This window comes from Protopterus annectens, chromosome 7.part0, assembly GCF_019279795.1.
Source record: "Protopterus annectens isolate FY-2018-M chromosome 7.part0, PAN1.0, whole genome shotgun sequence".
Lineage (NCBI taxonomy): Eukaryota > Metazoa > Chordata > Ceratodontiformes > Protopteridae > Protopterus > Protopterus annectens.
In genome coordinates this window covers 328,148,168-328,167,086 of record NC_056739.1, presented here as the reverse complement: position 1 = coordinate 328,167,086, position 18,919 = coordinate 328,148,168, and the positions used below count along the sequence as shown (strand labels likewise).

At 42.7% G+C, this 18,919-nt stretch overlaps 1 protein-coding gene across 7 annotated transcripts in view; it reads right to left on the bottom strand.

Moving 5' to 3' along the window:
* NFYA (nuclear transcription factor Y subunit alpha) overlaps positions 1–18,919 on the bottom strand; it is a 209,669-nt gene that overhangs the window by 169,546 nt on the left and 21,204 nt on the right. For 3 of the 7 annotated variants that reach the window (XM_044076885.1, XM_044076890.1, XM_044076886.1), the window contains exons 2-4: positions 10,687–10,823; positions 6,435–6,521; positions 5,452–5,598 (exon numbers count right to left, since the gene is read on the bottom strand). In XM_044076885.1, coding sequence (XP_043932820.1) covers positions 5,452–5,598; positions 6,435–6,521; positions 10,687–10,761 — 309 coding nt within the window. In that variant the 5' untranslated portion in view covers positions 10,762–10,823. The remainder of the gene's footprint in view (positions 1–5,451; positions 5,599–6,434; positions 6,522–10,686; positions 10,824–18,919) is intronic. The other 4 variants (XM_044076891.1, XM_044076892.1, XM_044076889.1 and 1 more) reach the window with 3 other exon arrangements.

Genomic DNA, 18,919 nt, shown 5'->3' with positions numbered 1-18,919 from the left:
TTTGAACCTTGCCTAAAAAGGCATTATAGGGGTGGCAAGATACTTAGCCAGTATCCGGAATCCCATGGGCGACAGGTGCAGGCCATCTCTGGCAAAGCATCATGGTCTGTCGATCACGCAATCCCTGGCAGACAAATACTGGATCCCCTTAGAATGACACCAGAAGCTTAGACAATCAAAGTCAATCATTGTCCTTGTACTGTATCATTCTGGGTGATTGCAGGACGCTACTCTGGGATAGGATCATACCTGCCTGGGCTACAAGATCGGAGAGCTCCTGTAGTCCAGGGAGGTATGTCTCAGGTCATTCACACCAACATGGACAATGACAGTGTCATATTTGTACTTGTTGTGGAGTGGCCTGAGTGCATGCGTTATGTGGCAGATCCAGCACCTGACAGGCAGCTGACAGCAACTTTCTCCTTGTTTAGCCTGGTGAGTGGAACATCAGTGTGCCTGACTATAGAGTCACCTATGACTAGAGTGTTGGGTACGTTATGCCTTATGGGCTGTAGTTGAGTGACACACAAATTCTGGGCTGTGTGTCATTTGGGTTGTGTTGGGGGTGGAGTTTGCTTGCGTTTCTGCTTTGGAGGTCCCCGATGCTTGGGCAGGTTTTTATTGAGAGCCTCCATGAATGTAGATGCGCGTTTTGTGTTTCTATGCGTGTGTTTTGGTGGTGTAGGTTTTGAGGGACTATGTGATGAGTGTGCTGTGGTGCAAGTGTTTACCTTCTCCTCTTGACTGCCTAGTCCAGTCTTTGGTGAAGAGAGCTTTGTTTCCAGTTTGGCTATATAAAAGTGCATCTCTCACAGGTTGTAGTGTTGGGTGGTAGGAGGAGAGGTTGTCTGTGTACATGAGGCAATTGCTGCATTGCCCCAAGATGCCCAGATTCATCAAGTAGACAGGAGAAATCACGGGGAGCTGACCCATAGACATGCCAGGATAGGTGCTTATCAAGTACTAAAACCTGCTTTCCTCTAGACAAGTGAGGAAAGTTGAGTGCTGTAGTAATTTGCAGTTTTAGTGCTTACGAGTGCAGTAGTAATTTGCAGTTTTAGTGCTTACGAGTTCTGAACAAGTGCAGAGTTCAGAGAGACAGATTTGAGTGCTGAAAGTAGCTAGTTCTAAGAAACAAAATTAAGCTAGAAGGCTTTCCTCCCGATCTTTCCACAACAGATGGGCCTCCAATCTAGCCTCAGATTGGTCTTCGGCCACTTCAGATCCTATGCTCAGGCTCACCTCTACTCAGTCCCCATGTGCAGAACATGCTACCTCAGCTGGTTCGGCCACCCAAAAAACTGAAAATGTTTAACATAATGGAAGCAGTAATATAGTTTAAATGGAAAAGGGTAGCTTCTACAATAAAATCAAGTGAAAAAGGCATGCTTAACCTTCAGGAGACAAAGCAAGGTCAGCTAAATCCATATCAGAATAAGAACACAATTAACATTGCTTACAAAAAATAAAAGAAGGGGGTGGAGGGTGGGCTGTTGAGGAATGAACGGAAAACAACAGATATAGCAAGTATCTGAAGTCATCTTTTCCGTCCATTTCTCAATGGATAGGAGGCCTCATGGGAGGATATTCCTGAGCACAGCTGAACCAAAGGAAGCTATGGATCAGATACAAAAGGGCATCCCTTTTGAAGATGTATCTACCACTGTATGTGATCTCTGCCAATGTTTGAGAGGATGACCAGATGAGATATTGGATGTTTTCCTGATAAGTAATCCCCAGTGGTCTAAGACTCACTTATGGAACTTGGCTAAACAGAATCAATATAATGGAGACAGCCATGGTCCCTAAAATATGAATAAACCTGGTGGCAGGAAAAAATCTGTTTTAGGGAGTCATGCCAGAGAAATTGCATCTAAAAGTGCCCAGATTAATTGAATTCCAGAGATTTAACTGGTTGCAGTTTGGATTTCTGTATGGTGACACCCCCCCCCCCCCCAAGTTATCACATAGGGACCGGACTCAGATGAATAGATCCCTTGAAGGTGCGATAAGCCAATTGTCCAAACAGAGAACACTTGACCAGTGTCACACAGTCAAGCTGTCACTACTACCATGCATTTGATAAACTCCCAGGGGTTGTTGACAGCCAAAGGGAAGAGCCTGGAACAAAATGACTGGCTCCCACCAAAAGTGGAGAAATCTCCTGGATTGTGCCCATTTTTATGTGGTAGTACGCATCCTGGAGGTCTAACAAACACAGCCTGTCAGTCATTCTTCTTAAACAGAACCATGAACCGAACCAAGACAATCCTAAATTTCTTCCGTTTCACAAATTTGTTTAAGCGACTTGGGTCCAAAACAGGCCTTTAGGTCCCCATTTTTTTTTGGCATTAATAAATAAAAATTAAAACAAAGAACCTTGATTAAATTCTGAATCTTTTCTGGCCCGGTAGGACCTTTTGGATGACTTGATTGCTTAGAAGCTTCTCTAAAATGGCTTCCTTTCTTTCTAAGGTTGGAACACAGATTATTTTTCTTAATGTAATGGAGAGGAAGGAAACAAATGTTAACTATTCTCAACATCCATTTGTCTTGAATGATGGACTTCTAGGTCAGTGGATGTAGAAACAAACACCAGCTACCCCCCCTCCAAAAGAGCAACAGTCAAGCAAATCCTTCAAGAGCACTGATGGACCTCTAAAGCCTCGATTTTGAAGACTTCAGTCTCCCTGGCAATGTCCATTCTGGGAGTTCAGTCTCCCTGGCAATGTCCATTCTGGGAGTTTCCCCCTCTGCTATAGAGAGCTCATTCTCCAGGAGAGCCAGGTAAAAATCTGATATTTTTTTTAAACCATATTCTTTTCTCTGCCTTCCAGTTTCTGAAGAAGGTCCTCAGAGGAGTTGAGAATTTGATCCCCATGGCAGACAGATATTTGCCACCCTTTTTGCTCCTGGAAAGTGTTTTCTTCACTTTTGGAACAAGCAAGTGTGATCTGTCATAAGGGGCATTGAACAAGCAAGGGTGATCTGTCATAAGGGGCATTGACGAAGGATGTCTTAAAGTACACTTTAAAGTCACATAACCACATCTAGATGTCTCGCCACTGGAAATGCCAATTCTGGCTGTCCTAGATGCACCCTATGTAGCATTAGAGATGAGGTGCATGGAGGAGGTTGATAAAGATTGTAGGGTAGTCAGCTGAGACCCAGTCTTTCTGCTCTGCAGTCAAGGTCCCGGGTGAGAACTGGAGGAGCTCTTGCCAAACCCCTCTGAAAATGAGGGAATGTGCCAAGTAATTAAATGGTCTCATCAAGAAGCTAGACAAGGCATAGACCTGCCTCCCAAATCTGTCCAAGGCATGTGACCCTCTGTTCACTGAATGGGCACAGGAGCTTTTTTCAGCAAGCCCCCACTTGGCGGCTGCCGACACTACTGGGCCTTGCTCCAGTGTGCCCAATCCTTTGGAGCAATGAGTGGAATCATTTTCCAATGGTCTTCTAGGATTTCTTTTTATTATGTTCCTGTAATCTTCTATAGGAGATACATAGATGTCTCGGTCTTCTTATGGAAGGGAGATGAAGAACCGAAACATTTTTACTCCCACCTCAACAGCACAGCTTTTTTGAAATTCACCATGAGTGGGTATGGAAACAGGATCACCTACCTGGATATCAGCTTGAAGTTGGACATGACCAACTACTCAATATAGAGCAAAATCCATAGAAAACAAACTTTAACCAGTGTTTGCATAAGAGCATGCATCCATTCAATATGGAAGAAAGGAACTAATGGACAATTTATCAGATTGAGCAGACTCCCAACTCCCAATGACGCCACCTTTCTAAAGGAGTCCAACTCTGAGATCGTTCTTCTTAGCATGACGGTACAACCCTGATCAGTTGTTGAAAAATCCAACATGAAGTTTCACTGCTTTGTTTAAACAGAGTCATTACACAAAGTTGCAATGGAACAACTTTTGGCAGAAGTTTACACGCACAACCCAAAACAAAACCCAGACTCTGCCTTTAGAAAACCATTCCCTTTTACCAATCACAATGGACATGGATGTAATAAAAAGAAATCCTGGAAGACAAAGACAATTGGAAGATTATTCTAGGCAAACATTTTAGAACATCCTTTGTGCACATACAAAAGACTGCAGAACATAAAGTCCTTTTTGGAAAGGAGGTTCACCCCCCCCCCCCCCCCAAGAGAGAAGACATTTTACTCCAGGCGCCTTCAAATGCAGAAGATGCAAGCAATGCAGGGTCCAAGTAATACCTCCTGCACTTACATCAGAGCCCCTGACCTATCCTTGTGCTGCCTTGGAAGATCCGACTAATTCACTTGAAGTTGTTTATATTGCCCAATGTGAAACATGCCCATGCTACATAGGAAAAAATTTAAAATTTGCTCACAGAATTTACAAGGATAATCTAGCCATCAAGAACAAATATCAAAACAATGTTAGCAAAACATTCATGGATTGTTTCAGGTTTTAATAACTTCACAGTGTACTGGAAGCTTGTCAGTTTGGAGGACTTTTCAGGGACTTACAAGGTACAGCTTGAGTGCCAAGAATCTTGCTGGTTGATCAGGTTAAGGAGTTGACAATATCCTGAACTCAATGATCATATTAATATTAAATGTTTCTTGTTAACACTAAAGTTTTAAGTAGTACCTGGTCTGTCTTAAATCTGATACAAAGTATTTTGGTTTAGGCACATTTTCAATCTACCATCACCCAAAGGTTGGTTGTTTGCATACCACAACTGCTTTGGCTCCATTTTTTTTTTTAAATAGTATGTTTGAGTGGTTTGTTAGATTCTGATAAAGTTCTTGTGTGGATTATTAAAGAATGAAAAGGGCTAAATGGAATTTTATTGCGTCTGCATTGCATCTTCTCTGAAAAATTGGTACTTGTAGAATTGTTCTTTTGGTTTTAAAAACAGAATAGTGTTGTTTTTAAATGTAATGAAGGTAATAAACTTCAGGGGAGGGAAAAATACAGAAGGCACTTACCTGAAAAAGGTCTTTAAGACAAGTTATATCTTTAGATCAACCACCATAGTCAAGGGAAAGAAATGGAAATACAGAAGGCACTTTTCAGAAGGGAATAAGGCAAAATCTTAGAACAACTATGTTCGAGCACCAGAGATCCATCCAGAACAGGAGTGGCACAAAAGATCGAAGATAGTGTGTTCTGCACATGGGGTTATGGGCAAGAGGAGGAGCCTGAGTAGCAGATCCAAAGCCGAATCAGAGACCCATGGATAGAACACCAGATCCAAAGCCGAATCAGAGACCCACTGATGGAAGAGATATCAGATTGCATTATACACAAGTGCATACAAATTCCTACCCAGTATTTTATGCCATCTTCACAAAAATGTCTGATCAGTTAATGTAAAGTTAAACTAACAACTGTCCCAAGCAACAGTTATGATCATTTCACATTATTCCTTGTACCCGAAAACCCAGCTACTAACCTGTTGCAATCCTTGAGCACCTGACACTGGAACTTGCATGATGGTCTGACCCTGGCTTCCTGGTACAGCTTGCACCATGATTGGTTGACCACTTGAAGTAATCAGCTGACCACCGCTCACCTGCACCATCAGTGGCTGACCCTGCACCTGTGACAAAACAAAAACAATGATGCAAACTGAAATGCATTTTCCAGTTCTACACTTTAACTACTAAAAAGATGCAGAAACAATATTATTTCTTCTGAAAGTCAAACAGGTGGAATGAGCGAATCATATTACAGTCTGCCTGGATTACTTCTATATGAGGAAAGATGTTCCTGCACTAGCTTCAAAGTTACCTTAGTTGTGGGCAAAAAGGGGTCTGGGGATCAACCCACATACTCCAAGAATAATGTACATCTGTATCATATCTTTTGGATATTTTGAAATGCCTACAAATACATCACATACCAGACTAGCTGGGCTGCTCCGCTCAGTTGAAAACAAGTCACCATAAACGGGAAGTACATTAGTATAGAATGAAACAGTTACTTCTGGAACAGGATGTGCACTGGAGAAAATGTTAACAGAAGAAAGCCACACTCAAAAACATATGGTCACTCAACTTCTGCCATACAGAAAACACCTGCATTTTAGGTTAACACTATGCATGCTAACCACAAAGTTCACATTACATGTGGGTGATCATCCTTGCTGAAAAACTTTCTTCCTTACCAAATGCTGAACAGCAATAGATACAAATGAAAAGCAAGGCACTTCACACTGCAACACAAACCACTCATGTCCACAACAGTGAAATGTTATGCTTAACTATGTACAAATGTGAATGCCACTGCATAAAGTGAAATTAATGCACATATGACAGCGGGATGGAAGTGTCTGGTCACAACTGCAAATCTGACTACAATGGAATGCCTGTTTGGAGCCACAGAACACGCAATGGGCATGCAGCATTCAAGTGACAGATTTGGAAAAAACACCACTACCTGGAGTGTCTGAACTTGCTGGCCTGATGCAGATGCTACTTGGGCCTCTGTCTGCAACTGGACAGTGGTAACACCTGCCTGCTGCTGGAAAGATGAAAACAAATCCATTTCAAGCCAAAAGAACATTGCAATAGACAATATAATGAAACAAGCTTAAGAAGTTCCAAGGAGACATTTATCAGCACAGCTTCCAAGTCAGAATAACCAGTGTTGAAATTAAGCTGAAAAGTATACCCCTTCACTCAAGGAAGTACACTACTAAACACCATGATTATGTCAATTGCACAGAAAGGTTTCTCTACAAAGGCTAAGTTTCATCAAAAACCAGATCACTAATTAAAAGGTTAGGCTAGTCACATTAGAGAGGAGTCTGTTAGTCAGAGATGGTTCTGCCCAACAATACCCATCTGGACTGCATTGTGTTATAACATACCTCATTCAGGGACTGGCCTATACAGTCCTACACAAAATTACTAATTCTGGGTCCTCTGCCACAACACAGTACAGTCTGCAAGTTAGACATGGACCTGCCCGATCACAGCCAAGCAGTTTCCCAACCATAGTGAAATGCATCATAATGTACCCTGGGATAGCTCCTCACCCACCAGAGAAAGAATTTACACTGGAGTGTAAACATAACACCTACTCAGTTCAGTAAAGGAAGTTCTGTAGTAGAGACAAACCAAACCCAACCATGACTGTGACACTTCCCACCTACAACACAGCTACGAACTGGCAACTGGAGAACAGGTCTAAAGAAATGGTTAAATGGCAAAGCTATCAAACAACCTTGTACACTCAGTAAAGCATCTGAAATCTGTGCCACCGCTGTGTTATGAACTGCTGAAAGACTAGTGTGTGGAAAGAATCCCTCTACCACTGAATAGGGTACGACAGGCCTTTGCCTGACAAATGCCCTTAAATCTCACAGATAATGCACCTCCTGAAGTTCAGGCCCAACTACAGAAATCTCCTATAAATCCACTGTAAGGTATGAAGTGGTTACTGACACCTCTAGTAACTGCAAGAGGATACTCTGCACATTCACACACAGCACCCACTACTATGCAGCCATGTCCATGACTCGCCACTAATGAGACAGTCACTACATAAAAAAAATGCCTTTGATGGACAAGAACCAAGATTAAAAAGAAAGGACAAAGACAAAATGGACAGCTATAGTACAAGACTGCAATCTTTACATGAGGGAAGCATATGAACAGGTGCTGCATCACCCTAACAAAACATGGCAAGCCATAGGCAACAAGAAAAAAAAATGTATACACAGTCTTCAGATAAGGAAACATCTGGAAGAAGCAGGTAGGCATACAGTGATCACTGAAATGCATACAAAGAAAATCAAGTGGGCCAAAGACAGGCCAAAAGGTTCATGAACCAATTATTGGTTCTTAATCAAGTGCACGAATCTGTCCCAGGGCCAAGTATCTCACCGATTCAGTGAACCTATCCAGTCCTGGAGGTTAAGATACTTGTAATTTGTTAACCAGGGGTGTCAGGTTCATAGGTTAGTACTAGACTAACCACCCTTGTGGGCCATTTTCAGCCTAGCCAATTATCCCATATGAGAATCAAACCCTGCAACTTATGTTTGTAAGGTAAACACCTTAGCCATTATGCCAGCCTCCCACCCTGTCGAAGCCGAAAAGGCCCTTTTTCAGCAGAGGCCCGGGGAGAAAGCGCCACACAGAAAAATAATTAAAGATACATTTAGATATTTAGACATGATCAGTATACACACAAATTACAACAGACATGTTTTTTTACAGTGGTATGCATCACATCAACAGTTGTGGAGAGAACAAACATAAAGGTAATCAATAGATTTGTGGTGTACAGCTGAAATTTGGAACGTAGAATACGTACATAGGTACAGTACATTGTACTTTACCAATGTTTGTGAGCAAGAGTGAAAAACTATCAAGTACTCTAGGCTTAGTATGTGCACCTTATCCGCTTTCACTAGCTTTAGCCTTCTTGCTTTGCAAAAAGTCTGTCCAGACGCCAGACATGCTGGAAAGAGTGACTGTGCAAAATTGTCCTTGGGAAGCTGGCCAATCCACATTCCTCAATACACAGAAACAAAACTGGATTAGGACTGGTGCCTAGAAGTCTTGAGACAATACAAATGGCCATTTTAAATATATGTCTGGACAGACTTTTTGCAAAGCAAGAAAACAAGAGTGGGAGTAACTACAACATCCCTTATCCATCATTCTGCAGAAATGGATACCCACTCTGCTGGGTACAGATAAAAAAAAAAAAAACACCTCTACCTCACTGGGATGAGGAGTGCGACAAAAGGTCACTTCCTCAGAAGATAGGAAATAAATGCTACCTTCTGCTGCTTTGGAGAAGTTCACTGATCTTCGCTGTGAAAAATAGCAGCCCAGGGAAGGGGTGCTCATAATAGCTTGCATAACCTCGTGAGTATTGGGCACCATTTCACAACTTACAGTAAACTGCTCAAGTCAATGCAGCAGGAATGAAGTGCCGCACCCTCCCCCCCCGTATGAACCTATTAACAATATGGTACTCAAGGCTGCTTTACCACATATCAGGGAATATACCAAAGATACCACAACTTCAATATCCCTTTCACATCTGCTACTACACCCAAAAATACAGGTTAGTGAAATTTAGTCCTCATACCCTAACCCATTCAGATCTCAGATTCCTCGGCCAGGGAAGCAAACAATACTATTCACAGTAGAAGACTTCTGAAAGTCCTTCCGATATGGCTGGCTTCTGTACAGCAAGCAGTAAACTACAAGACATCTCCTTTAATGTTCAAGGGTAGCTTACCTTCTTTACAACTTTCAAGGAGGAGACAGCTAAAGACAGTATATGTGTGCTCACTTAGGGCCTCTGAGGACTAGCAAATGAAGCTCTCTCATTTCCTACCACCGCCACAGTGAGGATCTGTTAAACAATGCACATAAAACACTAATGTTCTAACCAAAAGACATACAAAAGAGTAGATGATTATCTACTGCGAGTACTTTCCTGGTTTAGAAGCCAGGATCATAGATTTTAAATAATTCCGAGAACTCAAAATAAGAGACAACTATGCAATAAAAAAAAAATCCAAGATGTTAACTGTTCTGAAGGCTTAAAATGTATGGAAGACTAACTAAATGGGGAGCTAGGAGTCCTCCCAGTCTGAATGTCAGATCAAGCACCATTACAGTCACTGATGTTACAAGCTGCGATTAACTTAGACTTTGCAAATAGTTTCTCACTGTAGAACAGGACAACAATTAACTTTCTTGTGCCTGACAAATTCTGTCTGTTACGGTTAGGAAAGTTATTGGAAGAAACAGAAACTTACTTTAAAAGAACACTGGAAACTCAAACTTGTTCCACTTCAGGAGTTCGCCAATAATGCGCTCTCATGGGGGGGGGTTCACACACACACACAAATATACATCATATGAAGGGCTGAAAAGTCAGAAGCTAAACCCGCTTGTTACACAGTTAAACTTTAAGGAAAGGCATTTATTTTTACTCTGGCTCAGAAGAAAACAAAAAGCTTTAGCCTTGTGGCAAATGCTGTGCCTACTGCTGGACTGTACGGATATCATTTTTGGTGGACTGCATTTAATAACAGCAACAAATCACAGTAAAACTGTCAGTACACAGAAAAAGCTAGTGACACTAAAACAATAGTTTTTAAAACGGCAACGAAGAAAATGACTAATTTCGAATTCAAAAGAGTCCAGAGACTCCATCACAACTGTCATTTCACACAGTCTGTGTAAAAGACCAACAACCAGTGAAACATTATTCCAAGGTTCTCTCTCCAGTCATCTCAGCAGTCTATGATAACATAACTAGTGCTTATGCAACCCACAGGAAAATAAATGGCTCAGCTATTTAGGGGTGGACCTGCTTAGAAAAACATGCTTTGGGCTGCTCTACCAAAATAAAATGTCAGTACTAATGGCCAATAAAAATAATAAAACTAGAGTAAAAAGACACACAATAAACAGCAACTGAACAGAACAGCTAGATGTGCATTTCTGCCTTCAGAGTAAAAGGTTTCTTCAGACCTAAAAAGGTAAATATTCTACCTAAATAGCCAAAACCTAAGCTTGTTTTGAAGCACACTACTGCAAATGCAAACCTAACAAAACTCTGTCTTTAATGCCCCACACATGCACATTTTATCAAACCTATATTTCACTTTCAATGCAACGAGTATTGTGCTGTCCCTCTGCCAGTTACCCACCTGCTGCTGAATTTGCCCTGCCTGGACTACAATCTGTTCTGTAGCACTCCCACTGCTGGCAGTATACTGCTCCATACTAGTAGTCCCAGCTGTTCAATCTTCTTTGCAATCGAATTAAAAAAAATTCAATGTAGCACCTGAGGAGAGACAGATAAAAGGTCAGTAAAACCAAATGTCACTTTTTCATAATTTTGACAACAACCATTCAACTAATCAGAATATCTGAAAAAATATATATATGTTTTTGAAACTGAACGCAACTCATCCACATTTCTTTCTATCTGAAGGAGATTCCATTCCACAAGACAGATTAAACAGAAACCAGATATTCTATGTGGTTCCTACAACACTGCAAACCTTTTATTCAGAAAACAAACACATTGCCACCATCTCCAATCACCTGTTGGAGTTAATCAGGCATGCTTATGAGATCTGGCTTTTGTCCATTTAGACAAACCTCAGAATTAGTCTCGCTTTCCTAGTATTTGTCATCCTAAAGTGTGTGCGTCTAAGGTAAGACGCAAAGTAGAGGGGAACATTGCAGACATCCTAAAACTTAAGAGTACAGTAGACTCCCCTGAAAATGCCATTTGAAATTAAAGCTACAGTTTTGCAAGTGCATTTACCATAAGAGTAGATGTTTGAATAGATCATATCTGAAAGTGGGCTTAAGCAATATGGGACATCCTGCCAAAGGACAAACCAGTCGGACAGTTTTCAGAACTTTAGGGCTCCTACAGTGCACTGCAGCCATTGCTATGCATTAGGGATGCAGACTAAAACCAGAGGCAAGGGCACCAAAACTTCAGGGCTTTCTTACCTTAGAAAATTGGGAAACTACAGTCCTGTCAGATAGAAAACCTAAAAAGAAGAAGCAAAAAATAGGGGGATGGAAGGATCAGTTACTACAGCAGTGTTCTACTCAAATATCTAATGTTACTGAGCTAATTTACACAGCTTTTCGATGTCCATCATTACATCAGTGCTGCTACAGTAGCCTTAAGTAATATGGAACAAAGTTTATAGAGCAAAAAAGGAGGAAACTGGATAACCATGAGCCCTTGAAGTATGGTCCTAACAAAATGTCTGTTCTAGATATAAGGAAGGAATCTAGTTTGTAGTGTTTGGTAAATGGTGTCCACAGACAAAGTTACTGCCTCTGGTACAGGAATCAATCCCTTTCCAAAAAGCCACACGACTCTGCTGTCTTTTGCTACAATGAAAGTAAAAGCATGGATGGGACACTCATAAAGGAGACGAAAAGTTGATCAGAATTAGTCCTGTCAATGTAGTATTGGAGATGCCTGTGGATATCCAGAGTGTGAAGGATTTTTTGCCCGTTTTTTTTTAGCTCTGGAAAGAAAATCTGAAGTGACCTTGGGCCTACTGACCAACTTTGAGAACAAATCCTTTGTGAAAACATGAAAATGGTGCGAGACAGTAGAGAAGGCTAGTAACAGGTTTGGCTGCTTTAATACCTGTTGCATGTACCAGAATTTTAATATCCTTTAGGCACTTTTCTGTCCAACATCCATGCAGTCAACTAAGTGGACAGCTGGGATGCAGTCAACTAAGTGGACAGCTGGGATGCATCAACCCCCCCCCCCCCCATGTGAGCAAGCTTGTGGCAAAATGTCAACCATTTAAAAAGAAAGTAGAACCAAGGTTGCCTAAGCCAGGAGGAGGATGTCCACAACTTCTGTTATTCAGTCAGAATTGTATCCATTGCCTATTTCATTCTTCCTCACTGATGGGTTAGTCTCCCCAGCTACACAATGTCCAGACTGTAATGCATCACAAGAGTACGAGTATACAAACAAGTTACTGTACGAGAGATATCAAATGAAAACTGGGGTAGGAGGGCTGACAAGGTAGTTAGATTTGACAGAATGTTTTTAGAATTGCCTTGTCATCCTACAGCCACTTTGTAAATAGAGAGTCGAAATATAGTCAGTCTAATTGACCAGGATAATATATGGGACCGCTTAACCCCAAAGGTAGAAGGAAAAGGAAATAAACAGCTGGCCAGATTTTCCATACTGTTAGCCCCATAACAAAAAAAATTGGCAATTCAGAAAGGAAGATAAATATTGACCAAACTACTACATAGATTCTTATTTTCCACTATGAAAAGTAGTTCTCATGGAGAAGGCACATGAAATGGTCATTGACCTGGTAGAGTGGGTTTTGGGAGGATGAGGCAATTCCAAGTCTTTTAATGAATAACTAGAAATACAATATTTAATCCATTCAGGTAGTGTGACTGGACACAGCTTATCCTAAGTGAATGAGTGTAATAAAAGTACAGAGAATCTAATCAACTACTTAAGAGACACAACTGTCCAAGACAATCATACAGGTGCAACATGTATTCATCTTTACAAATAGCAGCGAAACAGAATTTTTAGATGTATTCACCCTTATTGCAATTATTTGGAAAGACTGAGAATTGAACAGATTTTTTGGCTAGTTTAGGCATAAAGGTAAGACTGGTTCAGATTAACAAAGAACTCACCTTCCCCTCAAAACGACTAGCCAGAATGGGAGGGGGTAGTAGCAGAGAGATCCAAATGGGTGAAATGGAAACCCAAATAGGTAAAATTTATTACTTATTTGACATTTGTTTACCTGGATAGTCCGACTTAAGTCAGAGCCCATTTTCAATTGGGGGCTCAGGGAGAAAACTTCAAAAGCAAATGAATAGAACATCACAAGCCATGAAAATTAGAGGTCCTGAACCTGCTGGCTAGTCATGAACAAGGAAATGAGTGAAATAGAGAAACCATACAGTCAGTTTGAAGGCATGGAGATCAGGATGCTAGAGCCAAGGGTGAGATAAGAGATCCTGACTGGGCTCCAGAATCCATGGAGGGTATCCCAGATGAGATACAAACACTAGGAGAGGCCAAAAGTAGAAATAAGGATGACAGAGCTCTATAAAGGAGAACTGAGGGGCCAAGCACAAAATTTAGCAACCCTTGGGAATTCCCCTGGAAGGGGAAGCTGTATTTGTAGTTATGTGGAAAATAAGAGGATCGTGACAAGGTTGGGTCCCAATGACTAAAAGTCAGGTTGACTGATTGGGGGACCACTCACGAGGAGGAATCAGACTAGGATCTACTGATTTTGTCTGCCAGAGCATTAGATTTCCACAGTATGTGTGTTGCAACTAGGAAGTGGTTTAAAGAAATCGCCCACTGTCGCACCTTCTGTACAAACATTAAGATCAGGTTCCTCCTTGTTTGTTGATGCACCAAGATACAGACATGTCGGTGTGCACTGCAATAGTCAGAGGGAGAACATCCTGAAAGATCTGCAACACAAGGACGACAGCTTTCATCTCTAGGACACTGCCATCCAACCTAGCCTCCAGGGAAGACTGCGCACTTTGGAACATCTGTCACAAACTGCCCCCCCCCCCCCAAACTCTGGATGGGGAGCTTTTGTGGTCTCTGTGGCTGTGAAGGAGTGGATGGTAAAATAGCCTGCCTAGAAAGAGGTTGTTCAACTGGAACCACCAGCAAAGATGACGTTAGTAAAATGGTTTTACAGGAACAGATGGGGGCTAAAAGGGGACAGGACAAGAGCTTGCAGAATTAATCTTGCTGGCAGCGTACAGAAGTGACAGCAAGTTGCACCTTGATTTCAAAATGATGTGATGCGATGAAGAATCAAAAATTCTACCTGGTTTATGGCATTCAAGTGAGAAGTTATGAATTCCAATTTCTGTGCTGGCAACAGATTTGCTTTTGCCAGATTTTATAGTAATGCCCAGGGATCTGGAGATTTAAATCAGGTAATCCCCAGTTCTAATAGTCGATACCTGTGGAAGACACCAGAAATCCTCTGAGCCACAGGTGAGCAGCAGGAGCTGTGGCAAGTCTGAAAGGCAGAGCTATGAACTGGTAGTGACTGGCTCCCAGCAGGAAGCACAGATCTCCTGGAGCATAATAGTACGTGTCCCATAGAGCACATCCAATCATCCTTCTCAGAATAGCAGGATGGACCGAAGCTCCAAGTTCTGGATGGTCATGGCTCTCTACCCATAGACAGGAGAGATGTGAGAGTAAGGGGACAAGAGGGGGGAAAGGAGGAGAGAAAAAAGTAACCTCTAGATATTATGCTTACCACCCAGACAGTTTAAGCTGGTCCAGGAATCCACAGATGGGCAGCCAGACAGCGTTGCAGGAGCGCTGATATTGTCCGTCAGAGAAGTTCTCCAAAGCTCTTGTTTTACAAAGCACCACTGCTTCTGAGGTCTAAGCTCAAGACATCTAGCCTGCTAGGAATGCCCACATTCCAAAACAAACAAGCGGACACAGCAGGCACATCAACAAAGTCACCAGAATGCAGAATAGGCAGGAATATCATGTTGGTCCAACTCTTGATAAGCCCACAGAGCTTCACCTCCCAAGAGGCCCGAGCTTCACCTCCCAAGAGGCCCCGTTTGTGAAGTAGAAAAGGGAGTAGAGGAAAAACCCAGAGTATGTTGTAGCCCAGTACTACATTTATTTTTGGGGAATAAAGCGTTGGTCTGCATGGATCTTATGTTACCATGGGCTTAGTGGAATCTGTCTGTAAAGGCCATCTTTGGCCAATTTTAGTTCTATGAATGAAACAATTGGACAGAATGACCAACAAGTCAAGGCCTTCAAGGAAGGAGTGCAGAATTAGTCCCGGAATCCTAGCTGTAGCGGGGAAAAAAATCTCCACGGTGAGAAATAATATCCAGGGCCAGAAACAAGGAAACCCTTACTGATAAGAGCATTTGTGCAAGTCAAATCCTGACAAGGAGAAACTGACCAGACCTCCATGCTGAAGGAAGAACAAACAGCGATGCCGTCGGATCAGAAGATGTACTGGATCTGAGGAAGCTGCACTGGCTCAACAGCTTGAATCCAAAAGAAGGCTGGATCCAAGAGATGTCAAAGTCTTGCCTGTTGGATCCTAGGCTCAGGATCAGAGGAAGACACCAAGTTAAAGAAGTCGGGTCGGAGGAGACACCAGAATCTGACCTAACCTCTGCTCTTCGAAGGGGGTGCGAGGCCCCAAAGGAACCACTGTAATCAAGGAGTGATCTGACAAAGCATAAGAATAAGAAGCTTTATAAAATACAAAAAAAATTTCTTAAAATCTGAAAACTGAGCCCAAAAAGACAACTGCTGTTATCCTGCGACTTCAATATTACACAGCCAGAACAAAGCAAAACCTAGACATAAACACACCAAAGAAGGCAGCTGGAGTCATAGGAAAACTAAAGGGGAACGATGGAATTTCAATAGAATCGCAAGTCTGAAAAAAAATCTGTTGTGTCCATGTGGTAAACACCAACCCCAATCTCCACCGATTGGCAGCTGTGCTCATACCACCCAACCTCATAGAGCAATAAATCTGGACAAAGCCATAAAATGCAAGGAAAAAAGGCCCAAGCATAGGGACACTACTTAAAAATCTCTCTTACGACGAAATGAAAAAGTCGTTAGAACAACAAGTTTGTATTAGCATGAATTTCCTGAAGGGTACAAAGTAGAAAACTCAAATATGTGCCATAACTTTATGACTTTAACCTTCAATGATGTACCAAAAATTGCCAGGAAAAATTATGTACTCATCATAACATTCCATCAGAGTAGGTAACTTCATTTGTCAGCAACCTGCGGGTATCGGATCCGACCTGGATCCGAGCCGGCAGCTTTGCAAGCTAGAGATCCGAGCTCCAAGCTCCTCCCACTTACCCATAATACCCTGTGACCTCCTTCCAATCCTCAGATCACATTTGCCCATCTATATAAACTTCACAATCATAAAACAACAACCTGAAAAACTCTAACCCAAGGATTAGCAAAGGACTTTATAAACCATCCTAGGGTCCAGGTAATCAAAGAACCAGGTTAGGGGGAAGGAGGGAGGGTCAGTTGCTGACAAATGAAGTTACCTACTCAGATGGAACGTTATGGTGAGTACATAACTTCTTTATCTGAAGTAGTTAACTTCATTTGGTCATCAACCTGTGGGACAGAGTCCCCAGCTATCAAAAACTTGGAAGGTCCTCAAGGAAGGATATTCCAGTGCACTGCAGAGCCAAAAGCCACCCTTCCTCTGGACACCAAATCCAATTTACAGCGAGAGAGATAAGGTATGAAAGGATGGCCAAGTAGCCGCAGAACAAATGTCATCCAAGGGAACTCTAGACCAGAATGCAGCAGATGTAGCCATAGAGCGAGTAGAATGAGCATGAACCCCTATAGGCCCTGGTAGGCCAGATTGTATTTTGCTCGCATACAAACTATTAGAAATCCACCTGGCCAGAGTCCCCTTCGAAGCTGGCTTACCAAAGAAGGGTTTTGCAAAGGAAACAAAGAGCTGATCAGACTTGCGGAAGGCAGCTGTTCTGCATAAATAAAAGCGTAACAGTCTATGAACATCTAACAAATGAAGTTTGTACTCCCCTTTTTGATAGTTAGGGAAAAAAAACTGGGAGATAAATGGATCGATTGAGGTTAGCCTCGGAGGCCACTTTGGGTAGAAAAGATGGGTTAGTCCTGAGAGAGACCCTGTCCTTATGGAATACAAGATAAGGGGGCTTAACAGAGGGCCTGAGGCTCCAACACCCTCCTAGCTGAGGTAGCTACCAAAAAGGCAGTTTTCCAGGACAAGAATTTCAAATTAACAAAAGCTGCAGGTTCAAAAGGTGGCCCAGTCAGAGCCTGAAGGACCAAAGTTATATCCCATGGAGGGGCGGAGTTCCTAATAGCAGGTCTCAAGAGAAACGTGCCTTTCAGAAAGGTCTTACAAATCTTGGAAGCAAGGAGATTGAGATGGTCTCCAATGTGAATATGGGAGATGGCAGCCATTTGAACCTTAACAGTAGAACTGTCCCCTTGCTGAAAAAAAAAATCGAGCACTGCTGGGATGGGAGCAGTGAACGGGTCTAAATTCCTATGAGACGCCCAAATGGAAAACCGCTTCCATTTACTATTGTAAACCTTCCTGGTAGAAAGTTTAAGTGCCGCTACCAGAATAGATCCAACTGCGGACGAGATACCGGGAGTCCTAGCAACTAATGGAACTGGATCAGCCAAGCTGAGAGCTTGAGATCGACCAGATTCGAGGGTTCCAATCCCGAAGGATAAGATATCATATCCGGGATGGGATCAAAGATCCAGAGAGGAGCTATAAGATAAGATGAGACCGTAGACATGGGAACCAGGCTTGACTAGGCCAGAATGGGGCTAGGAGGAGAATCTTGTTCCCCAGCCGACGAGCTTTCCGTAAGAATTTTGCCATCACCGGAAGAGGCGGATAAGCATAAAGACCGGGTGGCCAAGCATGGACTAGAGCGTCTCTGGGGGAAGCCCCCAGAGGGGGGATTAGAACGAAAAACTTGCTGCACTTCACGTTGGAAGGCGAAGCTAAGAGATCGCAGCAAGGCTGACCCCACTTGCGGAAGATCTGTTTTGCTACTAAAGGATTCGGAGACCACTCGCAGGGCGAGAGGATAGTTAGACTCAGTTTGTCCGCTAGGATGTTGGACCGACCCGAAATGTGCGTTGCTAACAGAAAACTGTTGGTGGATAACACCCAATCCCAAACTCTCATGGCCTCTTGGCAAAGAGGATATGACCTGGTTCGCCCCTGTTTGTTGATATATTAGACCACCGACATGTTGTCTGACCGAATTGCAATAGTCCCCGGAGGGAGAAGGGATGAAAGGCTTGCAACACTAGGACCACCACCCTCATCTCCAGTACATTTATATGCATAACTGTCTTTGTCCGAGTCCACGTACCTTGGACAGTTCTGCCCGCATAATGCCGCCGACCCACCCAAGGCAGGAAGCGTCCGTGTCCACTGTGGCTTGGAGTTGCGGCTTAACAAATGGTCATCCTTCCCAAAGCTCTTGAGATTGGAGCCACCATGAGGGAATTTCTGCAAACTCTGGTGATAGGGCAAGTCCAATGGGTGGTGAAGGATGGACCAGTGAACCTGCAAAGTCCACTGGAGAACCCTCATGTGAAAGCAAGCCAAGGAAGTGAAACAGATTGCTGCTGCCATGGAACCTAAAGCTCTCAGGACTAACTCCACTGACGGGGCAGGTGACTGAAGGGCTAGAACGTGCAGGGTCAAACTGCAAAGTCTGTCTGATGTCAAGAAAGCCTTGGTCTGAAGCGTGTCTATTCTGGCCCCTATAAACTCTGGTTGAAGGGATGACTTCTTGAAGTTTATGATGATC